The 27,440-nt window shown below is 50.1% G+C and overlaps 1 protein-coding gene across 1 annotated transcript in view; it reads left to right on the top strand.

Annotated features, from left to right (window-relative positions):
- Positions 1–230: 230 nt before the first annotated feature.
- igfbp5b (insulin-like growth factor binding protein 5b) overlaps positions 231–27,440 on the top strand; it is a 53,676-nt gene continuing 26,466 nt past the window's right edge. The window contains exon 1 of the mRNA XM_060827777.1: positions 231–949. Coding sequence (XP_060683760.1) covers positions 580–949 — 370 coding nt within the window. The 5' untranslated portion in view covers positions 231–579. The remainder of the gene's footprint in view (positions 950–27,440) is intronic.

Below are 27,440 nucleotides of genomic sequence, written 5' to 3'. Positions count from 1 at the left end.
CTGATTTTGCTTCTATTATTCCCCTTGTTCTCTGATGTACACTCTCTGGGAGAATGAGAAACCCGAGTGGGTTAAATCACCATCTCCGCTGATTACAGTAAATAATACGTTGGTTCAAATTTACAAATGGGTGTCACCTTTCAGACGGGAGCGGAGTGAATGTTGGGGGCTGGCTTACAGCTGGGAGCTGGATTTGCAAATAAACCTCGGTCCGGAGGAGTGATTAATTCAAAGCGGGGGTGTCTATTTAAAAAGGGCATTGGGCAGCGAGTGAACAGATTGTGAAGCAGAGAGAGACGGAGACGCTGCTCTCTCTCTCTGATACTCCAGGTTTCACAACTTTTTCAGCACACAACTTTGTGTTTGCAATTTTTGTTTTTGCAAAAAAAGAAAGTACTTTTTTAAAGGAAGGAGAAAATAAAAGGGGCAATTTGAAAACTTCTGTTTGGAAGCAAAGTTTTGGAGAAGTTTTTGGAAAGTTGGGGAAAGTTGAGTGTTGTTTGCAGTGAGTTCAGGAGGCTCGGTGCTTGTGTCTCTGTGCCTGTGTGTGTGTGTCTCTGGGAGCTGCTGGATCTGACCATGTTATTGTGGACTATCTCGCTGTTGCTCCTGGCTGGGTGCAGCTGCTGTCAGGCACTGGGGCCGATGGTGAACTGTGAGCCGTGTGATGAGAAGGCAGAGTCCCTGTGCCAGGCACAGCCTGTGGGCTGTCAGTTGGTGAAAGAGCCGGGCTGTGGCTGCTGTATGACCTGTGCCCTGACCGAGGGCCAGAGCTGCGGGGTCTACACTGAGATCTGCGGCACAGACCTCAAGTGCCTGCCCAAGCCGGAGGAGGAGAAACCGCTGCACGCCTTGTTACACGGCCGTGGGATCTGCCTGCCCGCCCGCAGTTACCGGCACAGCCAGGAGGAGGCAGCCGCCGCTGCTGCTGCACCCCAGCCCCGGCCAGGTCAGTGCTCCCCCCTGCACCCCTCACCCTGCTCCCCCCTGCACCCCTCACCCACACACCCCTCACCCTGCACCCCCACACCCCTCACCCTGCACCCCCACACCCCTCACCCACACACCCCTCACCCTGCACCCCACACCCCTCACCCTGCACCCCCACACCCCTCACCCACACACCCCTCACCCTGCACCCCACACCCCTCACCCTGCACCCCCACACCCCTCACCCCCACACCCCTCACCCCCACACCCCTCACCCCCACACCCCTCACCCCACACTCCTCACCCCCACACCCCTCACCCTGCTCCCCCACACCCCTCACCCTGCACCCCACACTCCTCACCCTGCACCCCCACACCCCTCACCCCCACACCCCTCACCCTGCTCCCCACACCCCTCACCCTGCACCCCACACTCCTCACCCTGCACCCCACACCCCTCACCCTGCACCCCACACTCCTCACCCTACACCCCACACCCCTCGCCCTGCACCCCACACCCCACACCCCTCACCCCCACACCCCTCACCCTGCTCCCCCACACCCCTCACCCTGCACCCCACACTCCTCACCCTGCACCCCACACCCCTCACCCTGCACCCCACACCCCTCACCCCTCACCCCCACACCCCTCACCCTGCACCCCACACATCCCTCACCCTGCACCCCCACACTCCTCACCCTGCACCCCACACCCCTCACCCTGCACCCCACAAACCCCCTGCACCACTCTCTCCCCACGCCCCCCACTCACCCCCCCGTACTCCCACACCCCTCACCCTGCACCCCACACACCTATTGCACCACTCTCACCCTGCACCCCTCTCCCTGCACTCCCCACTCACCCCCCCGTACCTCCACACCATTCTCCCTGCACCCCATACGCCCCTCACCCTGCACCCCACTGACCCCCCTGCACCACCTTCACACTTCACCACCCTCTCCCCACACCCCTCTCCCCTCACCCCATACCACTCACCCTCTGCACCACCCTCACCCTGCACCACCCTCTCCCCACACCCCTCTCCCTGCACCCCTCTCCCTGCACCCCCCATTCACCCCTGCACCCACACACCCCTTGCACCACCCTCACCCTGCACTCCTCTCCCCACACCCCTCACCCTGCACCCCCACTCACCTCCCCGCACCACCCTCCCCCTCCCCCCTCACCCTGAACCCCTCTCCCCACACACCCCCACTCACCCCCCTGCACTCCATATCCTCTGCACCACCCTCTCCCCACACCCATCACCCTGCACCCCACACACCCCCTGCACCACCCTCACCCAGCACCCCTCTCCCTGCACCCCCCACTCAGCCACCTGCATCCCCACACTCTTCTGCACCCCCTCCTCGACACCCCTCACCCTGCACCCCCTTCACCCTCCTTGCCTCACAGCCCTCTCCCTGCACCCCCTCTCCCCCCTCTGCACCCCCACACCCCCTACACCATTCTCTCCCCACACCCCTCACTCTGCACCCCACATGCCCCCTGCACCACCCTCACCCTGCACTCCTCTCCGTGCACCCCCAACTCACCCACTTGCATCCCCATACTCCTCTGCACCCCCTCCCCACGCCCGTCACCCTGCACCCCCCTACACCCCCCCTTGCCCCACACCTCTCTCCCTGCAACCCCCACACACCATCCTGCACCCCCTCACTCTGCACCCCTTGCATCCCCCTCCCCCACACCCCTCTCCCTGCACCCCCACACACACCCTCTCCAGCCACACACCCCTGCACCCCCCTCCACTGCACCCCCACCCCTCTCCCCATGCACCCCCTCTCCCTGCACTCCCCTCCCACAGTTCACCCCCCTGCACCTCCCCTTTACCCCTTCACTCCCACAGGTCACCCCCCCCCCCCCCGCACCCTCTCCCTTTCTCCTTCCCACCCCTTCTACAGGTGATCTACCTGCCCCTACCTTGGCCAGAGGTGATTGACTTGCCCCACACATTTCCCCCTCCTCCCAGAATCAACATTCCTCTGGAGATCTACCTGCTCCCCAGGCAATATACCTGCCCAGGCCAATCTATCCATCCTGAGCTAATCTGTCTTATACCAGAATTCTGCTTGTTCCAGGTAAGCTATCTGCCACGGGTAATCTACCTGCTCCCAGTAATCACCCTAACCCAGCCAGCACCCCCTCAGAGTCCCGTCCCTCTGGCTGAGCAAATGTCTCCTCATCTCAGTTCCATAGGGTTGTCCCTTCACTCTGAAGCTGTGCTCTTGGGTCCCAGTCTCTCCGACTGGTAGAAACATCTTCTCCATGTCCACTCTATCCAAGTATTTCCATATTCCTATAAATTTTGATCTGATCCCCCTCATCCTTCTAAACTCCATCGAGTACAGACTCAGAGCCATCAATCGCTCCTCATACGACAAGCCCTTCATCCCTGGAATCGTTCTTGGGAATGTCCTCTGCATCCCCTCCAAGACCAGCACCTCCTTCCTTAGATACAGGGTCCACAACTGGCCACAATATTCCACAGAGTGATAAAGAGACACTATTGAGGGGTGGGGTATAGGACACACCGTGAGAAGAGAGAGAGAGATAAAATAACAAGACAGAAACAGATCAAAACAGGGTGAGAGATGGAAAGTGGGAGATAGAGGGATCAATAACAGCAAAGAGGTCAATAACAGGGCAGAACAGAGATAGCGACAGAGTGTGTGGGACAGTAAAAAAAATGAGAGAGGGTGTATGATATAGTGAAGGAGAGAGAGAGACAGAGAGAGACAGTGGGAAAGAAAGATTCAAATGGTGACAGGAATAGACATAAAGAGAAAAGATAGAAACTCACGATAATTTGGAAACAAAGGAAGGGGCCATTCCAGAGAGAGATGGAGAGAAAGAGAAAGCACAAAATTAGAATGGGGGACAGATCCAGGTGGGGAGAGAGAAAGAGACAGACAGACACCAGGGAGAAATAACCAGCGTGCAGCATATTTATTATTAACTGTGACAGATTGGGTCACCTAATGATGCAGTTTACAGGAATATGAGAGAGAGAGAGAGAAAGAGAGTGACCCAGGACAGATATTTGGATGTGGGGGTCGCTGGCTGGACAGCATTAATTGCCTGTCCCTAGTTGACCCTTGAGAAGGTGGGGGTGAGCTGCCTTCTTGACCCGCTGCAGTCCATGTGCTGTGGGTAGACCCACAATGCCCTTAGGGAGGGAATTCCAGGATTCTGACCCAGTGACACTGAAGGAACGGTGATATATTTCCAAGTCAGGATGGTGAGGGGCTCGGAGGGGAACTTGCAGGGGGTGGTGTTCCCATGGATCTGCTGCCCTTGTCCTTCTCGATGGAAGTGGGTGTGGGTTTGGAAGGTGCTGCCTGAGGGTCTTTGGTGAGTTTCTGCAGTGCATCTTGTAGATGGTACACACTGCTGTTACTGAGTGTGGGTGGGGGGAGGGAGGGGATGGTACACACTGCTGTTACTGAGTGTGGGTGGGGGGAGGGAGGGGATGGTACACACTGCTGTTACTGAGTGTGGGTGGGGGGAGGGAGGGGATGGTACACACTGCTGTTACTGAGTGTGGGTGGGGGAGGGAGGGGATGGTACACACTGCTGCTACTTTGTGTGGGTGGGGGAGGGAGGGGATGGTACACACTGCTGCTACTTTGTGTGGGTGGGGGAGGGAGGGGATGGTACACACTGCTGTTACTGAGTGTGGGTGGGGGAGGGAGGGGATGGTACACACTGCTGCTACTTTGTGTGGGTGGGGGAGGGAGGGGACGGTACACACTGCTGTTACTGAGTGTGGGTGGGGGAGGGAGGGGATGGTACACACTGCTGTTACTGAGTGTGGGTGGGGGAGGGAGGGGATGGTACACACTGCTGTTACTGAGTGTGGGTGGGGGAGGGAGTGGGTGTTTGTGGATGTGGTGCCAATCAAGCGGCTGCTTTGTCCTGGATGGTGTTGAGCTTCTTGAGTGTTGTTGGAGCTGCCCCCATCCAGGGCAAGTGGGGAGTATTCCATCACACTCCGGACTTGTGCCTTGTAGATGGAGGGCAGACTTTGGGGAGTCAGGAGGGGAGTTACTCACTGCAGGATTCCCAGCCTCTGACCTGCTCCTGTAGCCGCTGGCAGATAGAGAAAGAGAGAGTGACTGTCATGTGAGAGAGAGAGAGAGACAGATAAACCGAGAGTGACCCAGAATAGATGGACAGAGAAAAAGAGAGAGACAGAGAGAGAGAGAGAGCTTGACTAAAATTCAAGTTGCAGTATCCCTGTCACAGAAGGATGGGGTTGGTGTGGGCTTGCAGGGAGTAAGGCTGTTTGTGGAGGAGATGGGTAAGGGAAAGTGGGATCTCTCTCTGTCTCTGTAGCTGTGAAACTGGATTTTGTCTTGACAAACAAGCCCTGGGCTGACAGGGAACGGGGAGGGAGGGAGACGGAGCTGGGGGAAGGAGAGCGGAGAGTGAGTTCGAAGCAGTGTGCTGCTGCAGAATCTCCCAGCCTCCGAACATGTGCTCATTAAATGTTAGAATTCAGAGCTCAACTTGCACTGTGCGATTGTGGCTGACAGGAGATAAGTCAGAAGTGTGGCCTTGTTCCGTGCACTAGTGATGCTGCCTGTGCCTCTCGCTCACACCCTGACAGCTGCTCCCATCATACAGATGTGCAGAAAGCCAGCCAGATGTCGCTGTCTTCCATCCAGCTGCTGCCTTTTGCACTGCAGCTGTCAGAGGGAGACACAGCAGCTGAAATTTGCGAGGCCCCCAACGCAGGATTCCCAGGAATGCTTGTAAACTCTGGATCAGCTGTTTGGCAAGAAACAGAGACTTGATTGCAAGGACAGAGGCTCAGAACAGTCTTTGACAAACAGAATCCGGGAGAGAGATTGAGGAGAGGCACGAAACGTAAACTCACAAAAGGGGATAAGAGACAAAGTCTAGGAAAATCCCTTGGCCAAAGAGTGATCACACTAACTCCATGGTACAAGCAGACTGGACAGGAACTCACAGACTCATAGACATTTACAATGTAGATGGTGGCCATCTCATCCCAGCTGTGCATTAACAATCTGACTACTCATAGAACATAGAACATTCCAGCACAGTACAGGCCCTTCGGCCCTCGATGTGGTGCCGACCTGTGGGACCAACTTGAAGTCTATCCATCCTACACTGTTCCATTCTCATCCACATGTCTATCCAATGACCATTTAAATGCCCCTTAAAGTTGGCCAGTCTCCTACTACTGCAGGCAGGGTGTTCCACGCCCCTACAACTCTCTGAGTAAAGAAAATACCTCTGGCGTCTGTCCTATATCTATCACTCCTCAATTTAAAGCTATGCCCCCTTGTGCTAGCCGTCACCATCTGAGGAAAAAAACTCTCCCTGTCCACCCTATCTAACCCTCTGATTATCTTGTATGTCTCAATTAAGTCACCTCTCAACCTTCTTCTCTCCAACAAAGACATCCTCAAGGAATTGAATACAAGAGTAAAGTGCACAGGCAGAGTGTCAGTGCTGAGGGAGTGCCGTACTGACAGAGGGTCAGTGCTGAGGGAGTGCCGCACTGACAGAGTGTCAGTGCTGAGGGAGTGCCGCACTGACAGAGGGTCAGTGCTGAGGGAGTGCCGTACTGTCAGGGGGTCAGTACTGAGGGAGTGCCGCACTATCGGAGGGTCAGTACTGAGGGAGTGCAGTACTGTCGGAGGGTCAGTACTGAGGGAGTGCCACATTGCCAGAGGGTCAGTACTGAGGGAGTGCCGCACTGTCAAAGGGTCAGTGCTGAGGAAGTGCCGCACTGTCAGTGGGTTAGTACTGAGGGAGTGCCGCACTTTCGGAGGGTCAGTACTGAGGGAATGCTGCTCTGTCATAGGGTCAGTACTGAGGGAGTGCTGCACTGTCAGAGGGTCAGTACTGTGGGAGTGCCGCACTGTCCGATGGTCAGTACTGTGGGAGTGCCGCACTGTCCGATGGTCAGTACTGTGGGAGTGCTGCACTGTCAGAGGGTCAGTGCTGAGGGAGTGCCGCACTGTCAGGAGGTCAGTGCTGAGGGAGTGCCCCACTGTCAGAGGGTCAGTATTGAGGGAGTGCCACACTGTCAGAGGGTCAGTACTGTGGGAGTGCCCTATTGTCGGGATCTCTCATTCTTCTCTGGCCACAGGAGAGGTGCCAGAGGACTGGAGGACAGCCAAGGTGGGACTGTTATTCAAGAAGGGAGGAAGGGATAAACCAGGAACCTACAGGCTAGTCAGTCTAACCTCAGTGGTGCGGAAACTATTCGAAGCTATTCTGAGGGACAGGATTAATCTGTATTTGGAGAGGCAGGGATTAGTTTAGAGCAGTCAGCATCATTTTCTTAAGGGAAGCTTCTGTCTGACCAATGTGATTGAATTTTTCAAAGATGTGACCAGGTTTGTAGATGAGGACAATGCTTTTGATGTAGTTTACTCAGTCTTCAGCAAGGCTTTTGATCAGGTCTCCTATGGGAGACTGATAGTGAAGCTAAGAGCTTATGAGATACAAGGAAATTTGGGAAATTGGATCCCGTATTGGCTGAGAGGCAGGAAACAGAGGATGATGGTTGAGGGGTGTTTCTCCATCTGGAAACTTGTGTCCAGAAGGGTCCCACAGAGATCAATGTTTGGGCCCTTTTGTTTGTATAAATGATTTAGTATTGAATGTAGGAGGTTGATGAGTAAGTTCACAGATGATGCAAAAATTGTTCGGCTGGTAAATAGTAATGAAGACAGCCTTAGGCTGCTGGAGGATAGAGGTGGGCTGGTCAGTACTTCATCAATGACCTTCCCTCCATCAGAAGGTCAGAAGTGGGGATGGTCCCCGATGATTACACAATGTTCAGCCCCATTCCCCTCTCCTCAGGGACTGAAGCAGTCCGTGTTCAAATGCAACAAGATCTGGACAATATCCAGGCTTGGGCTGACAAGGGGCAAGGAACATTCACACCATGCAAATATCAGGCAACAACAAACAAGAGACAATGTCTTAGTGGTATTACCATTGGACTGTTATCCAGAAACCCAGGTAATGTTCTGATGACCTGGGTTCGAATCCTGCTGTGGGAAAATGGAAATTGTTGGATAGCCCATCTGGTTCACTGATGCCCTTCTGCCATCCTTCCCTGGTCTGGCCCACATGTGACTCCAGACCCACAGCAATGTGGTTAACTCTTAACTGCCCTGTGCACAATTAGGGATAGGCAATAAATGCTGGCCCAGCCAGCGACACCCACATCCTGTGACTAAAAAACACAAATCACTGCCCCATGATATACAATGCTGTCACCCACATCAATATCCTCAGGGTTACCATTAACCAAAGTTCACCTGGATTCACCACATAAACACAGCGGCTACAGGAGCAGCTCAGAGGCTGGGAATCCTGCAGTGAGTAACTCCCCTCCTGACTCCCCAAAGCCTGTCCACCATCTACAAGGCACACGTCCAGAGTGTGATGGAATACTCCCCACTTGCCCTGGATGGGGGCAGCTCCAACAACACTCAAGAAGCTCAACACCATCCAGGACAAAGCAGCCGCTTGATTGGCCCCACATCCACAAACACCCACTCCCTCCCCCACCCACACTCAGTAACAGCAGTGTGTACCATCCCCTCCCTCCCCCACCCACACTCAGTAACAGCAGTGTGTACCATCCCCTCCCTCCCCCACCCACACTCAGTAACAGCAGTGTGTACCATCCCCTCCCTCCCCCACCCACACTCAGTAACAGCAATGTGTACCATTCCCTCCCTCCCCCACCCACACTCAGTAGCATCAGTGTGTACCATCCCCTCCCTCCCCCAACCCACACTCAGTAGCATCAGTGTGTACCATCCCCTCCCTCCCCCACCCACACGCAGTAGCAGCAGTGTGTACCACTCACTCCCTTCCCCACCCACACTCAGTAACAGCAGTGTGTACCATCCCCTCCCTCCCCCATCCACGCTCAGTAGCAGCAGTGTGTACCATCCCCTCCCTCCCCCACCCACACTCAGTAACAGCAGTGTGTACCATCCCCTCCCTCCCCCACCCACACGCAGTAGCAGCAGTGTGTACCATTCCCTCCCCCCCACCCACACTCAGTAACAGCAGTGTGTACCACCCACTCCCTCCCCCACCCACACTCAGTAACAGCAGTGTGTACCATCCCCTCCCTTCCCCACCCACACTCAGTAACAGCAGTGTGTACCATCTCCTCCCTCCCCCCACCCACACTCAGTAACAGCAGTGTGTACCATCCCCTCCCTCCCCCCACCCACACTCAGTAACAGCAGTGTGTACCATCCCCTCCCTCCCCCACCCACACTCAGTAACAGCAGTGTGTACCATCCCCTCCCTCCCCCACCCACACTCAGTAACAGCAGTGTGTACCATCCCCTCCCTCCCCCACCCACACTCAGTAACAGCAGTGTGTACCATCCCCTCCCTCCCCCACCCACACTCAGTAACAGCAGTGTGTACCATCTACAAGATGCTCTGCAGAAACTCACCAAAGACCCTCAGGCAGCACCTTCCAAACCCACACCCACTTCCATCGAGAAGGACAAGGGCAGCAGATCCATGGGAACACCACGCCCTGCAAGTTCCCCTCCGAGCCCCTCACCATCCTGACTTGGAAATATATCGCTGTTCCTTCAGTGTCACTGGGTCAGAATCCTGGAATTCCCTCCCTAAGGGCATTGTGGGTCTACCCACAGCACATGGACTGCAGCGGGTCAAGAAGGCAGCTCACCCCCACCTTCTCAAGGGGGGCAACTAGGGACAGGGAATAAATACTGGGCCCAGCCAGTGACGCCCATGTCCCAAGAATGAATACAAATAAATGGAATTTAATCTGGATTAGTTTGAGATGATATCCCTGGACAGCACGAATAGGCAAGGGAATACATGATGAATGATAGAGCCCTGAAAAGTCCCTAGGATCAGAGGGACCTCGGTGTACATGTCCGCTGATCCCAGGGCAGGTTGATAAAGTGGTGGAGAAGGCACAGGGAATACTTGTCTTCATTGTCTGAATCCAGTATAAGAGCAGGAGGTGATGCTGGATCTGGATACAGTGTTGGTCAGGCCACAGCGAGAGTATTGTGTGGGGTTCAGGAACCCACATTATAGGAGGGATGTGATAGCATAGGAGAGGGGGCAGAGGGAGATTTACCAGGATGTTGCCTGGGCTGGAGAGCTTCAGGTATAAAGAGAGATTGGACAGACTGGAGTTGTTTTTCTGAGAACAGCGGAGACTGAGGGGGCCGTGATGAAGATGGATAAAATGGTGAGGGAGGTAGGAAGGAGTCTTGCCTGTTGGTGGAAGAAACAATACCCGGGGCATAGATTGAAGGGAAGGGGCATGAGGGTTAGATTAGATTACTTACAGTGTGGAAACAGGCCCTTCGGCCCAACAAGTCCACACCGACCCGCCGAAGCGCAACCCATCCATACCCCTTACCTAACACTACGGGCAATTTAGCATGGCCAATTCACCTGACCCGCACATCTTTGGACTGTGGGAGGAAACCGGAGCACCCGGAGGAAACCCACGCAGGAACGGGGAGAACGTGCAAACTCCACACAGTCAGTCGCCTGAGTTGGGAATTGAACCCAGGTCCCTGGCGCTGTGAGGTTAGGGGAATGTGATGGGAAACTTTTTCACCCACAGTGGCGTGAGAATCTGCAACTGACTGCCTGTGAGGGTGGGAGAGGCAGGAGCCCTCACCACAGTGAAGGAGGATTTCAATGTACCCTTGAAATGCCAAGGTATACAAGGCTGGGGGACAAGAGCTGGGAAATGAGGTTAAGATAGTGAGGTGCTTTTTTGACTGGCAAAGGCTTGATTGGCTGAAGGGTCTTTTCTTGTGCTATAGATCCCTGTGACTATATTTTCTCTGTTCTGCTCTGAACAGTGTTTATCACGTGGACCACATGCATTTATCATCACTGACCTGTGTTTATCATCACTGACATGTGTTTATCATCACCGACATGTGTTTATCATCACTGACTGTTTGCACACGTGTTTATCATCACTGACCTGTGTTTATCATCACTGTTTCCACATGTGTTTATCATCACTGACCTGTGTTTATCATCACTGTTTCCACATGTGTTTATCATCACTGACCTGTGTTTATCATCACTGACTGTTTACACACGTGTTTATCATCACTGACATGTGTTTATCATCACTGTTTCCACATGTGTTTATCATCACTCACCTATGCATATCATCGCTGAATGTTTCCACATGTGTTTATCATCACTGACTGTTTGCACACGTGTTTACCATCACTGACCTGTGTTTATCATCGCTGACTGTTTACACATGTGTTTATCATCACTGACCTGTGTTTATCATCACTGACTGTTTACACGCATGTTTATCATCACTGACATGTGTTAATCATCACTGACTGTTTACACACGTGTTTATCATCACTGACATGTGTTTATCATCACTGTTTCCACATGTGTTTATCATCACTGACATGTGTTTATCATCCCTGACTGTTTACACACGTGATTATAATCACTGACATGTGTTTATCATCACTGTTTCCACATGTGTTTATCATCACTCACCTATGCATATCATCGCTGAATGTTTCCACATGTGTTTATCATCACTGACTGTTTGCACACGTGTTTACCATCACTGACCTGTGTTTATCATCGCTGACTGTTTACACATGTGTTTATCATCACTGACCTGTGTTTATCATCACTGACATGTGTTTATCATCACTGACTGTTTACACATGTGTTTATCATCACTGACCTGTGTTTATCATCACTGACTGTTTACACACGTGTTTATCATCACTGACCTGTGTTTATCATCACTGAATGTTTCCACATGTGTTTATCATCACTGACTGTTTACACACGTGTTTATCATCACTGACATGTGTTTATCATCACTGAACGTTTCCACATGTGTTTATCATCACTGACATGTGTTTATCATCACTGACTGTTTACACACGTGTTTATCATCACTGACATGTGTTTATCATCACTGACTGTTTACACGCGTGTTTATCATCACTGACATGTGTTTATCATCACTGACATGTGTTTATCATCACTGACATGTGTTTATCATCACTGAATGTTTGCACGTGTTTATCATCACTGACCTGTTTATCGTCACTGAATGTTTCCACATGTGTTTATCATCACTGACTGTTTACACACGTGTTTATTATCACTGACATGTGTTTACCATCACTGACATGTGTTTATCATCACTGACTGTTTACACACGTGTTTACCATCACTGACATGTGTTTACCATCACTGACATGTGTTTATCATTACTGACCTGTGTTTATCATCACTGACATGTGTTTATCATCACTGACTGTTTCCATATGTGTTTATCATCACTGATATGTACAGAGGAGGGTCAGTGCTCATTCAGCAGTATAAGGATCACTCGCTGTGTAACTGTACAGAGTCAGTGTTTATTTAGCAGGTAAGGGTCACTCCCTGTGTAACCGTACGAAGTCAGAGTTTATTCAAAAGGGTAAAGGTCTCTTGCTGTGTAACTGTGCAGAGTCAGTGTTTATTCAGCAGGGTAAGGGTCACTCACTGTGTAACTGTACAGGGTCAGGGTTTATTCAGTAGGACAAAGGTTACTCGCTGTGTAACCGTACAGGTCAGTGCTTATTTAGCATTGTAAGTGTCATCACTGTATAAGTGTGCTGAGTCGATGTTTATTCAGTAGGGAAACGTTCACTCACTGCGTAACTGTGCAGAGTCAGTGTTTATTCAGCAGGGTAAGGGTCACTCACTGTGTAACCGTACAGAGTCAGTACTTATTCAGCAGGGTAAGGGTCACTCACTGTGTAACTGTGCAGCATCAGTGTTTATTTAGCAGAGTAATGGTTACTGTCTGTGTACCTGTACAGAGTCAGTGTTTATTTAGCAGGGTACGGGTCAAGTGTTATGTAACCGTACAGAGTCAGTGTTTATTCAGCAGGGTAAGGGTCACTTGCTGTGTAACTGTACAAAGTCAGTGTATATTCAGCAGGGTAAGGGTCACTCACTGTGTAACTGTACAGAGTCAGTGTATATTCAGCAGGGTAAGGTTCACCCGCTGTGTAACTGTACAGAGTCTGTGTTTATTCAGCAGGGTAAGGGGCAATCACTGTGTAACTGTGCAGCATCAGTGTTTATTCATTAGAGTAATGGTCACTCTCTGTGTACCTGTACAGAGTCAGTGTTTATTTAGCATTCATCGTGTAATCGCACAGCATCAGTATTTATTCAGCAGGTTAAGGGTCGCTCACTGTGTAACTGTACAGGGTCAGGGATTTTTCAGAAGGACGAAGGTTACTCGCAGTGTAACTGTACAGAATCCGTGCTTATTTATCAGGGTAAGTGTCATCACTGCATAAGTGTGCTAAGTCAATGTTTATTCAGTAGGTGTTCACTCACTGTGTAACTGTGCAGAGTCAGAGTTTATTCAGGAAGGTAAGGGTCACTCACTGTGTAACGGTACAGAGTCGGTGTTTATTCAGTCGGGTAAGGGTCACACAATGTGTAACTGTGCAGAGTCATTATTTATTCAGCATGAGTTAGGGTAACCCGCTGTGTAACTGTACAGAATCAGTTTTTATTCAGCAGGGTAAGGGTCATTACTGCGTAACTGTGTAGAGTCAATGGTTATGTTGTAGGGTAAGGGTCACTCACTGGGTAACTGTGCAGCATCAGTGTTTATTCAGCAGGATAAGGGTCGCTCACTGCGTAACTGTACAGAGTCAGAGTTTATTCAGCAGGGTAAGGGTCACTCACTGTGTAACTGTACAGGGTCAGGGTTTATTCAGCAGGGTAAGGAACAGTCATTTTGTAACTGAACAGGGCCTGAGTTTATTCAGTAAGACAAATGTTACTCGCTGTCTAACTATACAGAGTCAGTCCTTATTCAGCAGGGTCAGGGTCACTCACTGTGTAATTGTACAGAGTCAGTGTTTATTCAGCAGGGTAAGGGTCACTCGCTGTGTAACTGTACAGAGTCTGTGTTTGTTCAGCAGGGTCAGGGTCATTCCTGAGTCAAAGTGCAAAGTCATTTTTTATTCAGTAGGGTAAGGGTCACTCACTGGGTAACTGTGCAGCATCAGTGTTTATTCATTTGAGTAATGGTCACTCTCTGTGTACCTGTACAGAGTCAGTGTTTATTTAGCATTCATCGTGTAATTGCACAGCATCAGTATTTATTCAGCAGGTTAAGGGTCGCCCACTGCGTAACTTACAAAGTCAGAATTTTTTCAGTCGGGTAAGGGTCACTCACTGTGTAACCGTACAGAGTCAGCGTTTATTCAGCAGGTTAAGGGTCACTCACTGTGTAACCGTACAGGGTCAGGGTTTATTCAGCAGGGTAAGGGTCACTCACTGTGTAACCATACAGAGTCTGTGTTTATTCAGCAGGGTAAGGGTCACTCACTGTGTAACTGTCCAGAGTCAGTATTTATTCAGCAGGGTAAGGGTCACTGACTGTGTAACCGTACAGAGTCAGTGTTTATTCAGCAGGGTAAGGGTCACTCACTGTGTAACCGTACAGAGTCAGTGTTTATTCAGCAGTGGAAGGGTCACTCATTGTGTAACTGTACAGAATCAGTGTTTATTCAGCAGGGTAAGGGTCACACACTGTGTAACTGTACAGAGTCAGTGTTTATACAGCAGGGTAAGGGTCACTCACTGTGTAACTGTACAGAGTCAGTGTTTATTCAGCAGGGTAAGGGTCACACACTGTGTAACTGCACAGAGTCAGGGTTTATTCAGCAGGGTCAGGATCACTCACTGTGTAACCGCACAGAGTAAGTGTTTATTCAGCAGGGTAAGGGTCACACACTGTGTAACTGTACAGAGTCAGGGTTTATTCAGTATGACAAAGGTTACTCACTGTGTAACTCTACAGAATCAGTATTTATTCAGCAGAGTAAGGGTCACACACTGTGTAACTGCACAGAGTCAGGGTTTATTCAGCAGGGTCAGGATCACTCACTGTGTAACCGCACAGAGTAAGTGTTTATTCAGCAGTGTAAGGGTCACACACTGTGTTATCGTACAGAGTCAGTGTTTATTCAGCAGAGTAAGGTTCACTCACTGTGTAACTGGAGAGAGTCAGTGTTTATTCAGCAGGGTAAGGGTCACACATTGTGTAACTGTACAGAGTCAGTGTTTATTCAGCAGTGTAAGGGTACACATTGTGTAACCGTACAGAGTCACTGTTTATTCAGCCAGCTCGCGGACGCCTCCTCCTACTGCCCCCTTGACCATGACCCCACCTCTCACCACCAAACCATCATCTCCCAGACCATCCAGGACCTCATCACCTCAGGGGATCTCCCATCCACCGCCTCCAACCTCATAGTCCCACAATCCCGCACCGCCCGTTTCTACCTCCTGCCCAAAATCCACAAACCTGACTGCCCCGGCCGACCCATTGTCTCAGCCTGCTCCTGCCCCACTGAACTCATCTCCGTGTACCTCGACACGGTTCTGTCCCCTTTAGTCCAAGAACTCCCCACCTACGTTCGGGACACCACCCACGCCCTCCACCTCCTCCAGGATTTTCGCTTCCCCGGTCCCCAATGCCTTATTTTCACTATGGACATCCAGTCCCTGTACACCTCCATCCCCCATCACGAAGGACTCAAAGCCCTCCGCTTCTTCCTTTCCCGCCGCACCAACCAGTACCCTTCCACTGACATCCTCCTTCGACTGACTGAACTGGTCCTCACCCTGAATAACTTCTCTTTTCAATCCTCCCACTTCCTCCAAACTAAAGGAGTTGCCATGGGCACCCGCATGGGCCCCAGCTATGCCTGTCTCTTCGTAGGATATGTGGAACAGTCCATCTTCCGCAACTACACTGGCACCACCCCCCACCTTTTCCTCCGCTACATCGATGACTGTATCGGCGCTGCCTCGTGCTCCCACGAGGAGGTTGAACAGTTCATCAACTTTACTAACACCTTCCATCCCGACCTGAAATTCACCTGGACTGTCTCAGACTCCTCCCTCCCCTTCCTAGACCTTTCCATTTCTATCTCGGGCGACTGACTCAACACAGACATCTACTATAAACCGACTGACTCCCACAGCTACCTGGACTACACCTCCTCCCACCCTGCCCCCTGCAAAAACTCCATCCCATATTCCCAAATCCTTCGTCTCCGCCGCATCTGCTCCCAGGAGGACCAGTTCCAACACCGCACAGCCCAGATGGCCTCCTTCTTCAAGGACCGCAGATTCCCCCCAGACGTGATCGACGATGCCCTCCACCGCATCTCCTCCACTTCCCGCTCCTCCGCCCTTGAGCCCCGCTCCTCCAACCGCCACCAAGACAGAACCCCACTGGTTCTCACCTACCACCCCACCAACCTCCGCATACAACGTATCATCCGCCGCCATTTCCGCCACCTCCAAACGGACCCCACCACCAAGGATATATTTACCTCCTCTCCCCTATCAGCGTTCCGCAAAGACCACTCCCTTCGTGACTCCCTCGTCAGGTTCACACCCCCCACCAACCCAACCTCCACTCCCGGCACCTTCCCCTGCAACCGCAGGAAATGTAAAACTTGCGCCCACACCTCCTCCCTCACTTCCCTCCAAGGCCCCAAGGGATCCTTCCATATCCGCCACAAATTCACCTGCACCTCCACACACATCATTTACTGCATCCGCTGCACCCGATGTGGCCTCCTCTATATTGGGGAGACGGGCCGCTTACTTGCGGAAAGCTTCAGAGAACACCTCTGGGACGCCCGGACCAACCAACCCAACCACCCCGTGGCTCAACACTTTAACTCTCCCTCCCACTCCACCGAGGACATGCAGGTCCTTGGACTCCTCCATCGGCAGAACATAACAACACGATGGTTGGAGGAAGAGCGCCTCATCTTCCACCTGGGAACCCTCCAACCACAAGGATTGAACTCAGATTTCTCCAGCTTCCTCATTTCCCCTCCCCCCACCTTGTCTCAGTCGGTTCCCTCAACTCAGCACCGCCCTCCTAACCTGCAATCTTCTTCCTAACCTCTCCGCCCCCACCCCACTCCGGCCTATCACCCTCACCTTGACCTCCTTCCACCTATCACATCTCCATCGCCCCTCCCCCAAGTCCCTCCTCCCTACCTTTTATCTTAGCCTGCTTGGCACACTCTCCTCATTCCTGATGAAGGGCTTATGCCCAAAACGTCGAATTTCCTATTCCTTGGATGCTGCCTGGCCTGCTGTGCTTTAACCAGCAACACATTTTCAACTGTGATCTCCAGCATCTGCAGACCTTATTTTTTACCCGAAGTTTATTCAGTAGGGTAAGGTTCACCCGCTGTGTAACTGTACAGTGTCAGTGTTTATTCAGCAGGGTCAGAGTCATTCCTGCGTAATTCTGCAGAGTCAGTGTTTATTCAGTAGGGTAAGGGTCACTCACTGGGTAACTGTGCAGCATCATGTTTATTCATTAGAGTAATGGTCACTCTCTGTGTAACTGTACAGAATCAGTGTTTATTTAGCATTCATCGTGTAATCGCACAGCATCAGTATTTATTCAGCAGGGTAAGGGTCGCTCACTGCCTAACTGTACAGAGTCAGAATTTATTCAGTCGGGTAAGTGTCACTCACTGTGTCACTGTTCAGAGTCAGTGTTTATTCAGCAGGGGAAGGGTCACTCGCTGTGTAGCCGTAGAGTCAGTATTTATTCAGCAGGGTAAGGCCACTCATTGTGTTACTGTACAGAGTCAGTATTTATTCAGCAGAGTACGGGTCACTCACTGTGTAACCGTACAGAGTCAGTACTTATTCAGCAGGAGAAGGGTCACTCGCTGTGTAACTGTACAGAATCAGTGTTTATTCAGCAGGGTAAGGGTCATTCCTGCGTAATTCTGCAGAGTCATTGTTTATTCAGTAGGGTAAGGGTCACTCACTGGGTAACTGTGCAGCATTAGTGTTTATTCACTAGAGTAATGGTTACTGTCTGTGTACCTGTACAGAGTCAGTGTTTATTTAGCATTCATCGTGTAATCGCACAGCATCAGTATTTATTCAGCAGGTTAAGGGTCGCTCACTGCCTAACTGTACAGAGTCAGAGTTTATTCAGCAGGGTAAGGGGCACTCACTGTGTAACTGTACAGGGTCAGGGTTTATTCAGTAGGACAAAGGTTACTCGCTGTGTAACTGTACAGAGTCAGTGTTTATTTAGCACGGTAAGGGTCACTCACTGTGTAACTGTACAGAGTCAGCATTTATTCAGCCGGGTAAGGGTCACTCACTGCGTAACTGTACAGAGTCAGTGTTTATTCATTAGGGTAAGGGTCATTTACTATGTAACCGTACAGATTCAGTGTTTATTCAGCAGGGTATGGGTGACTCACTGTGTACCTGTACAGAGTCAGTGTTTATTCAGTAGGGTATGGGTCACTCACTGTGTAGCCATACAGAGTCAGTATTTATTCAGCAGGGTAAGACCACTCATTGTGTTACTGTACAGAGTCAGTATTTATTCAGCAGGGTAATGGTCACTCTGTGTGTAACTGTCAGTGTTTATTCAGGAGGGTAAGGGTCACTCACTCTGTAACCGTACAGAGCCTGTATTTATTCAGCAGGGTAAGGGTCACTCACTGTTTAACTGTGCAGAGTCAGTACTTATTCAGCAGGGGAAGGGTCACTCGCTGTGTAACTGTACAGAATCAGTGTTTTTTCAGCAGGTTAAGGGTCACTCACTGTGCAACCGTACAGAGTCAGTATTTATTCAGCAGTGTAAGGGTCACACACTGTGTTACCGTACAGAGTCAGTGTTTGTTCAGCAGAGTAAGGTTCACTCACTGTGTAAATGTACAGAGTCAGTGTTTATTTAGCACGGTAAGGGTCACTCACTGTGTAACTGTACAGAGTCAGCATTTATTCAGCCGGGTAAGGGTCACTCACTGCGTAACTGTACAGAGTCAGTGTTTATTCAGTAGGGTAAGGGTCATTTACTATGTAACCGTACAGATTTAGTGTTTATTCAGCAGGGTATGGGTGACTCACTGTGTAACTGTATAGAGTCAGCATTTATTCAGCAGGGTAAGGGGCACTCACTGTGTAACTGTACAGAGTCAGTGTTTATTCAGCAGGGTAAGGGTCACTCGCTGTGTAACTGTAGAGTCAGTGTTTATTCAGCTGGGTAAGGGTCACTCGCTGTGTAACTGTACAGAGACTGTGTTTTTCAGCAGGTTAAGGGTCACTCACTGTGTAACTTTGCAGAGTCAGGACTTATTCAGCAGGGGAAGGGTCACTCGCTGTGTACCTGTACAGAATCAGTGTTTTTTCAGCAGTGTAAGGGTCACACACTGTGTAACCGTACAGAGTCAGTGTTTATTCAGCAGGGTAAGGGTCACTCACTGTGTAACCGTACAGAGTCAGTGTTTATTCAGCAGTGGAAGGGTCACTCATTGTGTAACTGTACAGAATCAGTGTTTATTCAGCAGGGTAAGGGTCACTCACTGTGTAACTGTACAGAGTCAGTGTTTATTCAGCAGGGTAAGGGTCACACACTGTGTAACTGTACAGAGTCAGGGTTTATTCAGTATGACAAAGGTTACTCACTGTGTAACTCTACAGAATCAGTATTTATTCAGCAGAGTAAGGGTCACACACTGTGTAACTGCACAGAGTCAGGGTTTATTCAGCAGGGTCAGGATCACTCACTGTGTAACCGCACAGAGTAAGTGTTTATTCAGCAGTGTAAGGGTCACACACTGTGTTATCGTACAGAGTCAGTGTTTATTCAGCAGAGTAAGGTTCACTCACTGTGTAACTGGAGAGAGTCAGTGTTTATTCAGCAGGGTAAGGGTACACATTGTGTAACCGTACAGAGTCACTGTTTATTCAGCCAGCTCGCGGACGCCTCCTCCTACTGCCCCCTTGACCATGACCCCACCTCTCACCACCAAACCATCATCTCCCAGACCATCCAGGACCTCATCACCTCAGGGGATCTCCCATCCACCGCCTCCAACCTCATAGTCCCACAATCCCGCACCGCCCGTTTCTACCTCCTGCCCAAAATCCACAAACCTGACTGCCCCGGCCGACCCATTGTCTCAGCCTGCTCCTGCCCCACTGAACTCATCTCCGTGTACCTCGACACGGTTCTGTCCCCTTTAGTCCAAGAACTCCCCACCTACGTTCGGGACACCACCCACGCCCTCCACCTCCTCCAGGATTTTCGCTTCCCCGGTCCCCAATGCCTTATTTTCACTATGGACATCCAGTCCCTGTACACCTCCATCCCCCATCACGAAGGACTCAAAGCCCTCCGCTTCTTCCTTTCCCGCCGCACCAACCAGTACCCTTCCACTGACACCCTCCTTCAACTGACTGAACTGGTCCTCACCCTGAATAACTTCTCTTTTCAATCCTCCCACTTCCTCCAAACTAAAGGAGTTGCCATGGGCACCCGCATGGGCCTCAGCTATGCCTGTCTCTTCGTAGGATATGTGGAACAGTCCATCTTCCGCAACTACACTGGCACCACCCCCCACCTTTTCCTCCGCTACATCGATGACTGTATCGGCGCTGCCTCGTGCTCCCACGAGGAGGTTGAACAGTTCATCAACTTTACTAACACCTTCCATCCCGACCTGAAATTCACCTGGACTGTCTCAGACTCCTCCCTCCCCTTCCTAGACCTTTCCATTTCTATCTCGGGCGACCGACTCAACACAGACATCTACTATAAACCGACTGACTCCCACAGCTACCTGGACTACACCTCCTCCCACCCTGCCCCCTGTAAAAACTCCATCCCATATTCCCAATTCCTTCGTCTCCGCCGCATCTGCTCCCAGGAGGACCAGTTCCAACACCGCACAGCCCAGATGGCCTCCTTCTTCAAGGACCGCAGATTCCCCCCAGACGTGATCGACGATGCCCTCCACCGCATCTCCTCCACTTCCTGCTCCTCCGCCCTTGAGCCCCGCTCCTCCAACCGCCACCAAGACAGAACCCCACTGGTTCTCACCTACCACCCCACCAACCTCCGCATACAACGTATCATCCGCCGTCATTTCCGCCACCTCCAAACGGACCCCACCACCAGGGATATATTTCCCTCCCCTCCCCTATCAGCGTTCCGCAAAGACCACTCCCTTCGTGACTCCCTCGTCAGGTTCACACCCCCCACCAACCCAACCTCCACTCCCGGCACCTTCCCCTGCAACTGCAGGAAATGTAAAACTTGCGCCCACACCTCCTCCCTCACTTCCCTCCAAGGCCCCAAGGGATCCTTCCATATCCGCCACAAATTCACCTGCACCTCCACACACATCATTTACTGCATCCGCTGCACCCGATGTGGCCTCCTCTATATTGGGGAGACGGGCCGCTTACTTGCGGAAAGCTTCAGAGAACACCTCTGGGACGCCCGGACCAACCAACCCAACCACCCCGTGGCTCAACACTTTAACTCTCCCTCTCACTCCACCGAGGACATGCAGGTCCTTGGACTCCTCCATCGGCAGAACATAACAACACGATGGTTGGAGGAAGAGCGCCTCATCTTCCGCCTGGGAACCCTCCAACCACAAGGGATGAACTCAGATTTCTCCAGTTTCCTCATTTCCCCTCCCCCCACCTTGTCTCAGTCGGTTCCCTCAACTCAGCACCGCCCTCCTAACCTGCAATCTTCTTCCTAACCTCTCCGCCCCCACCCCACTCCGGCCTATCACCCTCACCTTGACCTCCTTCCACCTATCACATCTCCATCGCCCCTCCCCCAAGTCCCTCCTCCCTACCTTTTATCTTAGCCTGCTTGGCACACTCTCCTCATTCCTGATGAAGGGCTTATGCCCGAAACGTCGAATTTCCTATTCCTTGGATGCTGCCTGACCTGCTGCGCTTTAACCAGCAACACATTTTCAACTGTGATCTCCAGCATCTGCAGACCTTATTTTTTACCCGAAGTTTATTCAGTAGGGTAAGGTTCACCCGCTGTGTAACTGTACAGTGTCAGTGTTTATTCAGCAGGGTCAGAGTCATTCCTGCGTAATTCTGCAGAGTCATTGTTTATTCAGTAGGGTAAGGGTCACTCACTGGGTAACTGTGCAGCATCAGTGTTTATTCACTAGAGTAATGGTTACTGTCTGTGTACCTGTACAGAGTCAGTGTTTATTTAGCATTCAACGTGTAATTGCACAGCATCAGTATTTATTCAGCAGGGTAAGGGTCACTCACTGTGTAACCGTACAGAGTCAGTGTTTATACAGCAGGGTAAGGGTCACTCACTGTGTAACTGTACAGAGTCAGAGTTTATTCAGCAGGTTAAGGGTCACTCACTGTGCAACCGTACAGAGTCAGTATTTATTCAGCAGTGTAAGGGTCACACACTGTGTTACCGTACAGAGTCAGTGTTTGTTCAGCAGAGTAAGGTTCACTCACTGTGTAAATGTACAGAGTCAGTGTTTATTCAGCAGGGTAAGGGTCACTCACTGTGTAACCGTACAGAGTCAGTGTTTATACAGCAGGGTACGGTTCACCCGCTGTGTAAGTGTACAGAGTCAGTGTTTATTCAGCAGGGTAAGGGTCACTCACTGTGTAGCCGTACAGAGTCAGAGTTTATTCAGCAGGGTAAGGGTCACTCACTGTGTAACCGTACAGAGTCATTGTTTATTCAGTAGGGTAAGGGTCACTCACTGGGTAACTGTACAGAGTCAGTGTTTATTCGGCAGGGTAAGGGTCATTCCTGCGTAATTCTGCAGAGTCATTGTCTATTCAGTAGGGTAAGGGTCACTCACTGGGTAACTGTGCATCATCGGTGTTTATTCACTAGAGTAATGGTTACTGTCTGTGTACCTGTACAGAGTCAGTGTTCATTTAGCATTCATCGTGTAATCGCACAGCATCTGTATTTATTCAGCAGGATAAGGGTCGCTCACTGCGTAACTGTACAGGGTCAGGGTTTATTCAGCAGGGTAAGGGTCACTCGCTGTGTAACTGTACAGAGACTGTGTTTTTCAGCAGGTTAAGGGTCACTCACTGTTTAACTGTGCAGAGTCAGGACTTATTCAGCAGGGGAAGGGTCACTCGCTGTGTACCTGTACAGAGTCAGTGATTAGTCAGTAGGGTATGGGTCACTCAGTGTGTAGCCGTACAGAGTCAGTATTTATTCAGCAGGGTAAGACCACTCATTGTGTTACTGTACAGAGTCAGTATTTATTCAGCGGGGTAATGGTCACTCTGTGTGTAACTGTCAGTGTTTATTCAGGAGGGTAAGGGTCACTCACTGTTTAACTGTGCAGAGTCAGTACTTATTCAGCAGGGGAAGGGTCACTCGCTGTGTAACTGTACAGAATCAGTGTTTATTCAGCAGGTTAAGGGTCACTCACTGTGCAACCGTACAGAGTCAGTATTTATTCAGCATTGTAAGGGTCACACACTGTGTTACTGTACAGAGTCAGTGTTTGTTCAGCAGAGTAAGGTTCACTCACTGTGTAACTGTACAGAGTCAGTGTTTATTCAGCAGGTTAAGGGTCACGAACTGTGTAACTGTATAGAGTCAGCATTTATTCAGCAAGGTAAGGGTCACTCATTGTGTAACTGTACAGAATCAGTGTTTATTCAGCAGGGTAAGGGTCACTCACTCTGTAACTGTACAGAGTCAGTATTTATTCAGCAGGGTAAGGGTAACTCAATGTGTAATTGTACAGACTCAATGTTTATTCAGCAGGGTAAGGGTCACTCACTGTGTAACCGTACAGACACAGTGTTTATTCAGCTGGGTAAGGGTCACTCACTGTGTAACTGTACAGTCAGTGTTTATTCAGCAGGGTAAGGGTCACTCACTGTGTAGCTGTGCAGAGTCAGGTCTTATTCAGCAGGGGAAGTGTCACTCGCTGTGTACCTGTACAGAGTCAGTGTTTATTCGGTAGGGTATGGGTCACTCACTGTGTAGCCGTACAGAGTCAGTATTTATTCAGCAGGGTAAGAGTCATTACTGCGTAACTGTGCAGCATTAGTGTTTATTCATTTGAGTAATGGTCACTCTCTGTGTAACTGTACAGAGTCAGTGTTTATTTAGCATTCATCGTGTAATCGCACAGCATCAGTGTTTATTCAGCAGGATAAGGGTCGCTCACTGTGTAACTGTACAGAGTCAGTATTTATTCAGCAGGGTAAGGGTCATTCCTGCGTAATTCTGCAGAGTCATTGTTTATTCAGCAGGGTAAGGGTCACTCACTGTGTAACTGTACAGAGTCAGTGTTTATTCAGCAGAGTAAGGGTCACTCACTGTGTAAGTGTACAGAGTCAGTGTTTATTCAGCAGGGTAATGGTCACTCACTGTGTAACTGTACAGAGTCAGTGTTTATTCAGCAGGGTAAGGGTCACTTGCTGTGTAACTGTACAGAGTCAGTGTTTATTCAGCAGGGTAAGAGTCATTCCTGCGTAATTCTGCAGAGTCATTGTTTATTCAGTAGGGTAAGGGTCACTCACTGGGTAACTGTGCAGCATCAGTGTTTATTCACTAGAGTAATGGTTACTCTCTGTGTACCTGTACGGAGTCAGTGTTTATTTAGCATTCATCGTGTAATCGCACAGCATCAGTGTTTATTCAGCAGGATAAGGGTCGCTCACTGCCTAACTGTACAGAGTCAGAGTTTATTCAGCAGGGTAAGGGTCACTCACTGTGTAACTGTACAGGGTCAGGGTTTATTCAGTAGGACAAAGGTTACTCGCTGTGTAACTATACAGAGTCAGTGTTTATTTAGCACGGTAAGGGTCACTCACTGTGTAACTGTTCAGAGTCAGCATTTATTCAGCAAGGTAAGGGTCACTCACTGTGTAACTGTGCAGAGTCAGTACTTATTCAGCAGGAGAAGGGTCACTCGCTGTGTAACTGTACAGAATCAGTGTTTATTCAGCAGGTTAAGGGTCACTCACTGTGCAACCGTACAGAGTCAGTATTTATTCAGCAGTGTAAGGGTCACTGACTGTGTAAGTGTACCGAGTCAGTGTTTATTCAGCAGAGTAAGGTTCACTCACTGTGTATCCGTACAGTGTCAGTGTTTATTCAGCAGGGTAAGGGTCACTCACTGTGTAACCGTACAGAATCAGTGTGTATTCAGTAGGTTGAGGGTCACTTACTGTGTAACTGCATAGAGTCAGTGTTTATACAGCAGGGTAAGGGTCACTCACTGTGTAACCGTACAGAGTCAATATTTATTCAGCAGGGTAAGGGTCACACACTGTGTTACCATACAGAGTCAGTGTTTATTCAGCAGAGTAAGGTTCACCCGCTGTGTAACTGTACAGAGTCAGTGTTTATTCAGCAGGGTAAGGGTCACACACGGTGTTACCGTACAGAGTCATTATTTATTCAGCAAGGTAAGGGTCACTCACTGCGTATCTGTCCAAAGTCAATGATTATTCAGCAGGGTACGGGTAACACATTGTGTAACCGTACAGAGTCAGTATTTATTCAGCAGGGTAATGGTCACACTGTGTGTAACTGTCAGTGTTTATTCAGGAGGGTAAGGGTCACTCACTCTGTAACCGTACAGAGCCTGTATTTATTCAGCAGGGTAAGGTCACTCATTGTGTAACTGTACAGAGTCAGTATTTATTCAGCAGGGTAAGGGTCACTAAATGTGTAACTGTGCAGAGTCAGTACTTATTCAGCAGGGGAAGGATCATTCCCTTGTAACTGTACAGAATTTGTGTTTATTCAGCAGGTTAAGGGTCACTCACTGTGCAACCGTATAGAGTCAGTATTTATTCAGCAGGGTAAGGGTCACACACTGTGTTACCATACAGAGTCAGTGTTTATTCAGCAGAGTAAGGTTCACTCACTGTGTAACTGTACCGAGTTAGTGATTATTCAGCAGGGTAAGGGACACTCGCTGTGTCACTGTACAGAGTCAGTGTTTATTCAGCAAGGTAAGGGTCACTCACTGTGTAACTGTGCAGAGTCAGGACTTATTCAGCAGGGGAAGGGTCACTTGCTGTGTACCTGAACAGAGTCAGTGTTTATTCAGTAGGGTATGGGTCACTCACTGTGTAACTGTACAGAGTCAGTATTTATTCAGCAGGGTAAGGGTCACACACTGTGTTACCGTACAGGGTCAGTGTCTATTCAGCAGGGTAATGGTCACTCACTGTGTAACTGTACAGAGTCAGTGTTTATTCAGGAGTGTAAGGGTCACTCACTCTGTAATCGTACAGAGCCTGTATTTATTCAGCAGGGTAAGGGTCACACACTGTGTTACCGTACAGAGTCAGCTTTTATTCGGCAGAGTATGGTTCACTCACTGTGTAACTGTACAGAGTCAGTGTTTATTCAGTTGGGTAAGGGTCACACACTGTGTTACCGTACAGAGTCATTATTTATTCAGCAAGGTAAGGGTCACTCACTGCGTATCTGTACAAAGTCAGTGATTATTCAGCAGGGAAAGGGTCACTCACTGTGTAACTGTACAGAGTCAGTACTTATTCAGCAGGGGAAGGGTCATTCACTGTGTAACTGTATAGAGTCAGTGTTTATTCAGCAAGGTCAGGGTCACTCACTGTGTAACCCTACAGAGTCAGTGTGTATTCAGCAGAGTAAGGGTCACTCACTGTGTAACCGTACAGAGTCAGGGTTTATTCAGCAGGGTAAGGGTCACTTACTGTGTAACTGTACAGAGTCAATGTTTATTCAGCAGGGTAAGGGTCCCTCACTGTGTAACTGTACAGAGTCAATGTTAATTCAGCAGGGTAATGGTCACTCACTGTGTAACTGTACAGAGTCAGTGCCTATTCAGCAGGGTAAGGGTCACTCACTGTAATTGTTCAGAGTCAGTGTTTATTCAGCAGGGGAAAGGTCACTCGCTGTGTAACCGTACAGAGTCAGTGTTTATTCAGCAGCGTAAGGGTGACTCAGTGTATATCTGTACAGAATCAGTGTTTATTCAGCAGGGTAAGGGTCACTCACTGCATAACTGTGCAGAGTCAACGTTTATTCAGTAGGGTGATTTGATCAGGTTCCCCATGGTAGGCTCATTCAGAAGGTCAGGAGGAATGGGATGCAGGGGAACTTAGCTGTCTGGATACAGAATTGGCTGGCCAACAGAAGACAGCGAGTGGTAGTAGAAGGAAAATATTCTCCCTGGAAGTCAGTGGTGAGTGGTGTTCCACAGGGCTCTGTCCTTGGGCCTCTACTGTTTGCAATTTTTATTAATGACCTGGATGAGGGGATTGAAGGATGGGTCAGCAAGTTTGCAGATGACACAAAGGTTGGAGGTGTCGTTGACAGTATAGAGGGCTGTTGTAGGCTGCAGCGGGACATTGACAGGATGCAGAGATGGGCTGAGAGGTGGCAGATGGAGTTTAACCTGGATAAATGTGAGGTGATGCATTTTGGAAGGTCGAATTTGAAAGCTGAGTACAGGATTAAGGATAGGATTCTTGGCAATGTGGAGGAACAGAGGGATCTTGGTGTGCAGGTACATAGATCCCTTAAAATGGCCACCCAAGTGGACAGGGTTGT

This window comes from Hemiscyllium ocellatum, chromosome 7, assembly GCF_020745735.1.
Source record: "Hemiscyllium ocellatum isolate sHemOce1 chromosome 7, sHemOce1.pat.X.cur, whole genome shotgun sequence".
NCBI classification, from domain to species: domain Eukaryota; kingdom Metazoa; phylum Chordata; class Chondrichthyes; order Orectolobiformes; family Hemiscylliidae; genus Hemiscyllium; species Hemiscyllium ocellatum.
This window is presented reverse-complemented; position numbering and strand designations above follow the sequence as displayed.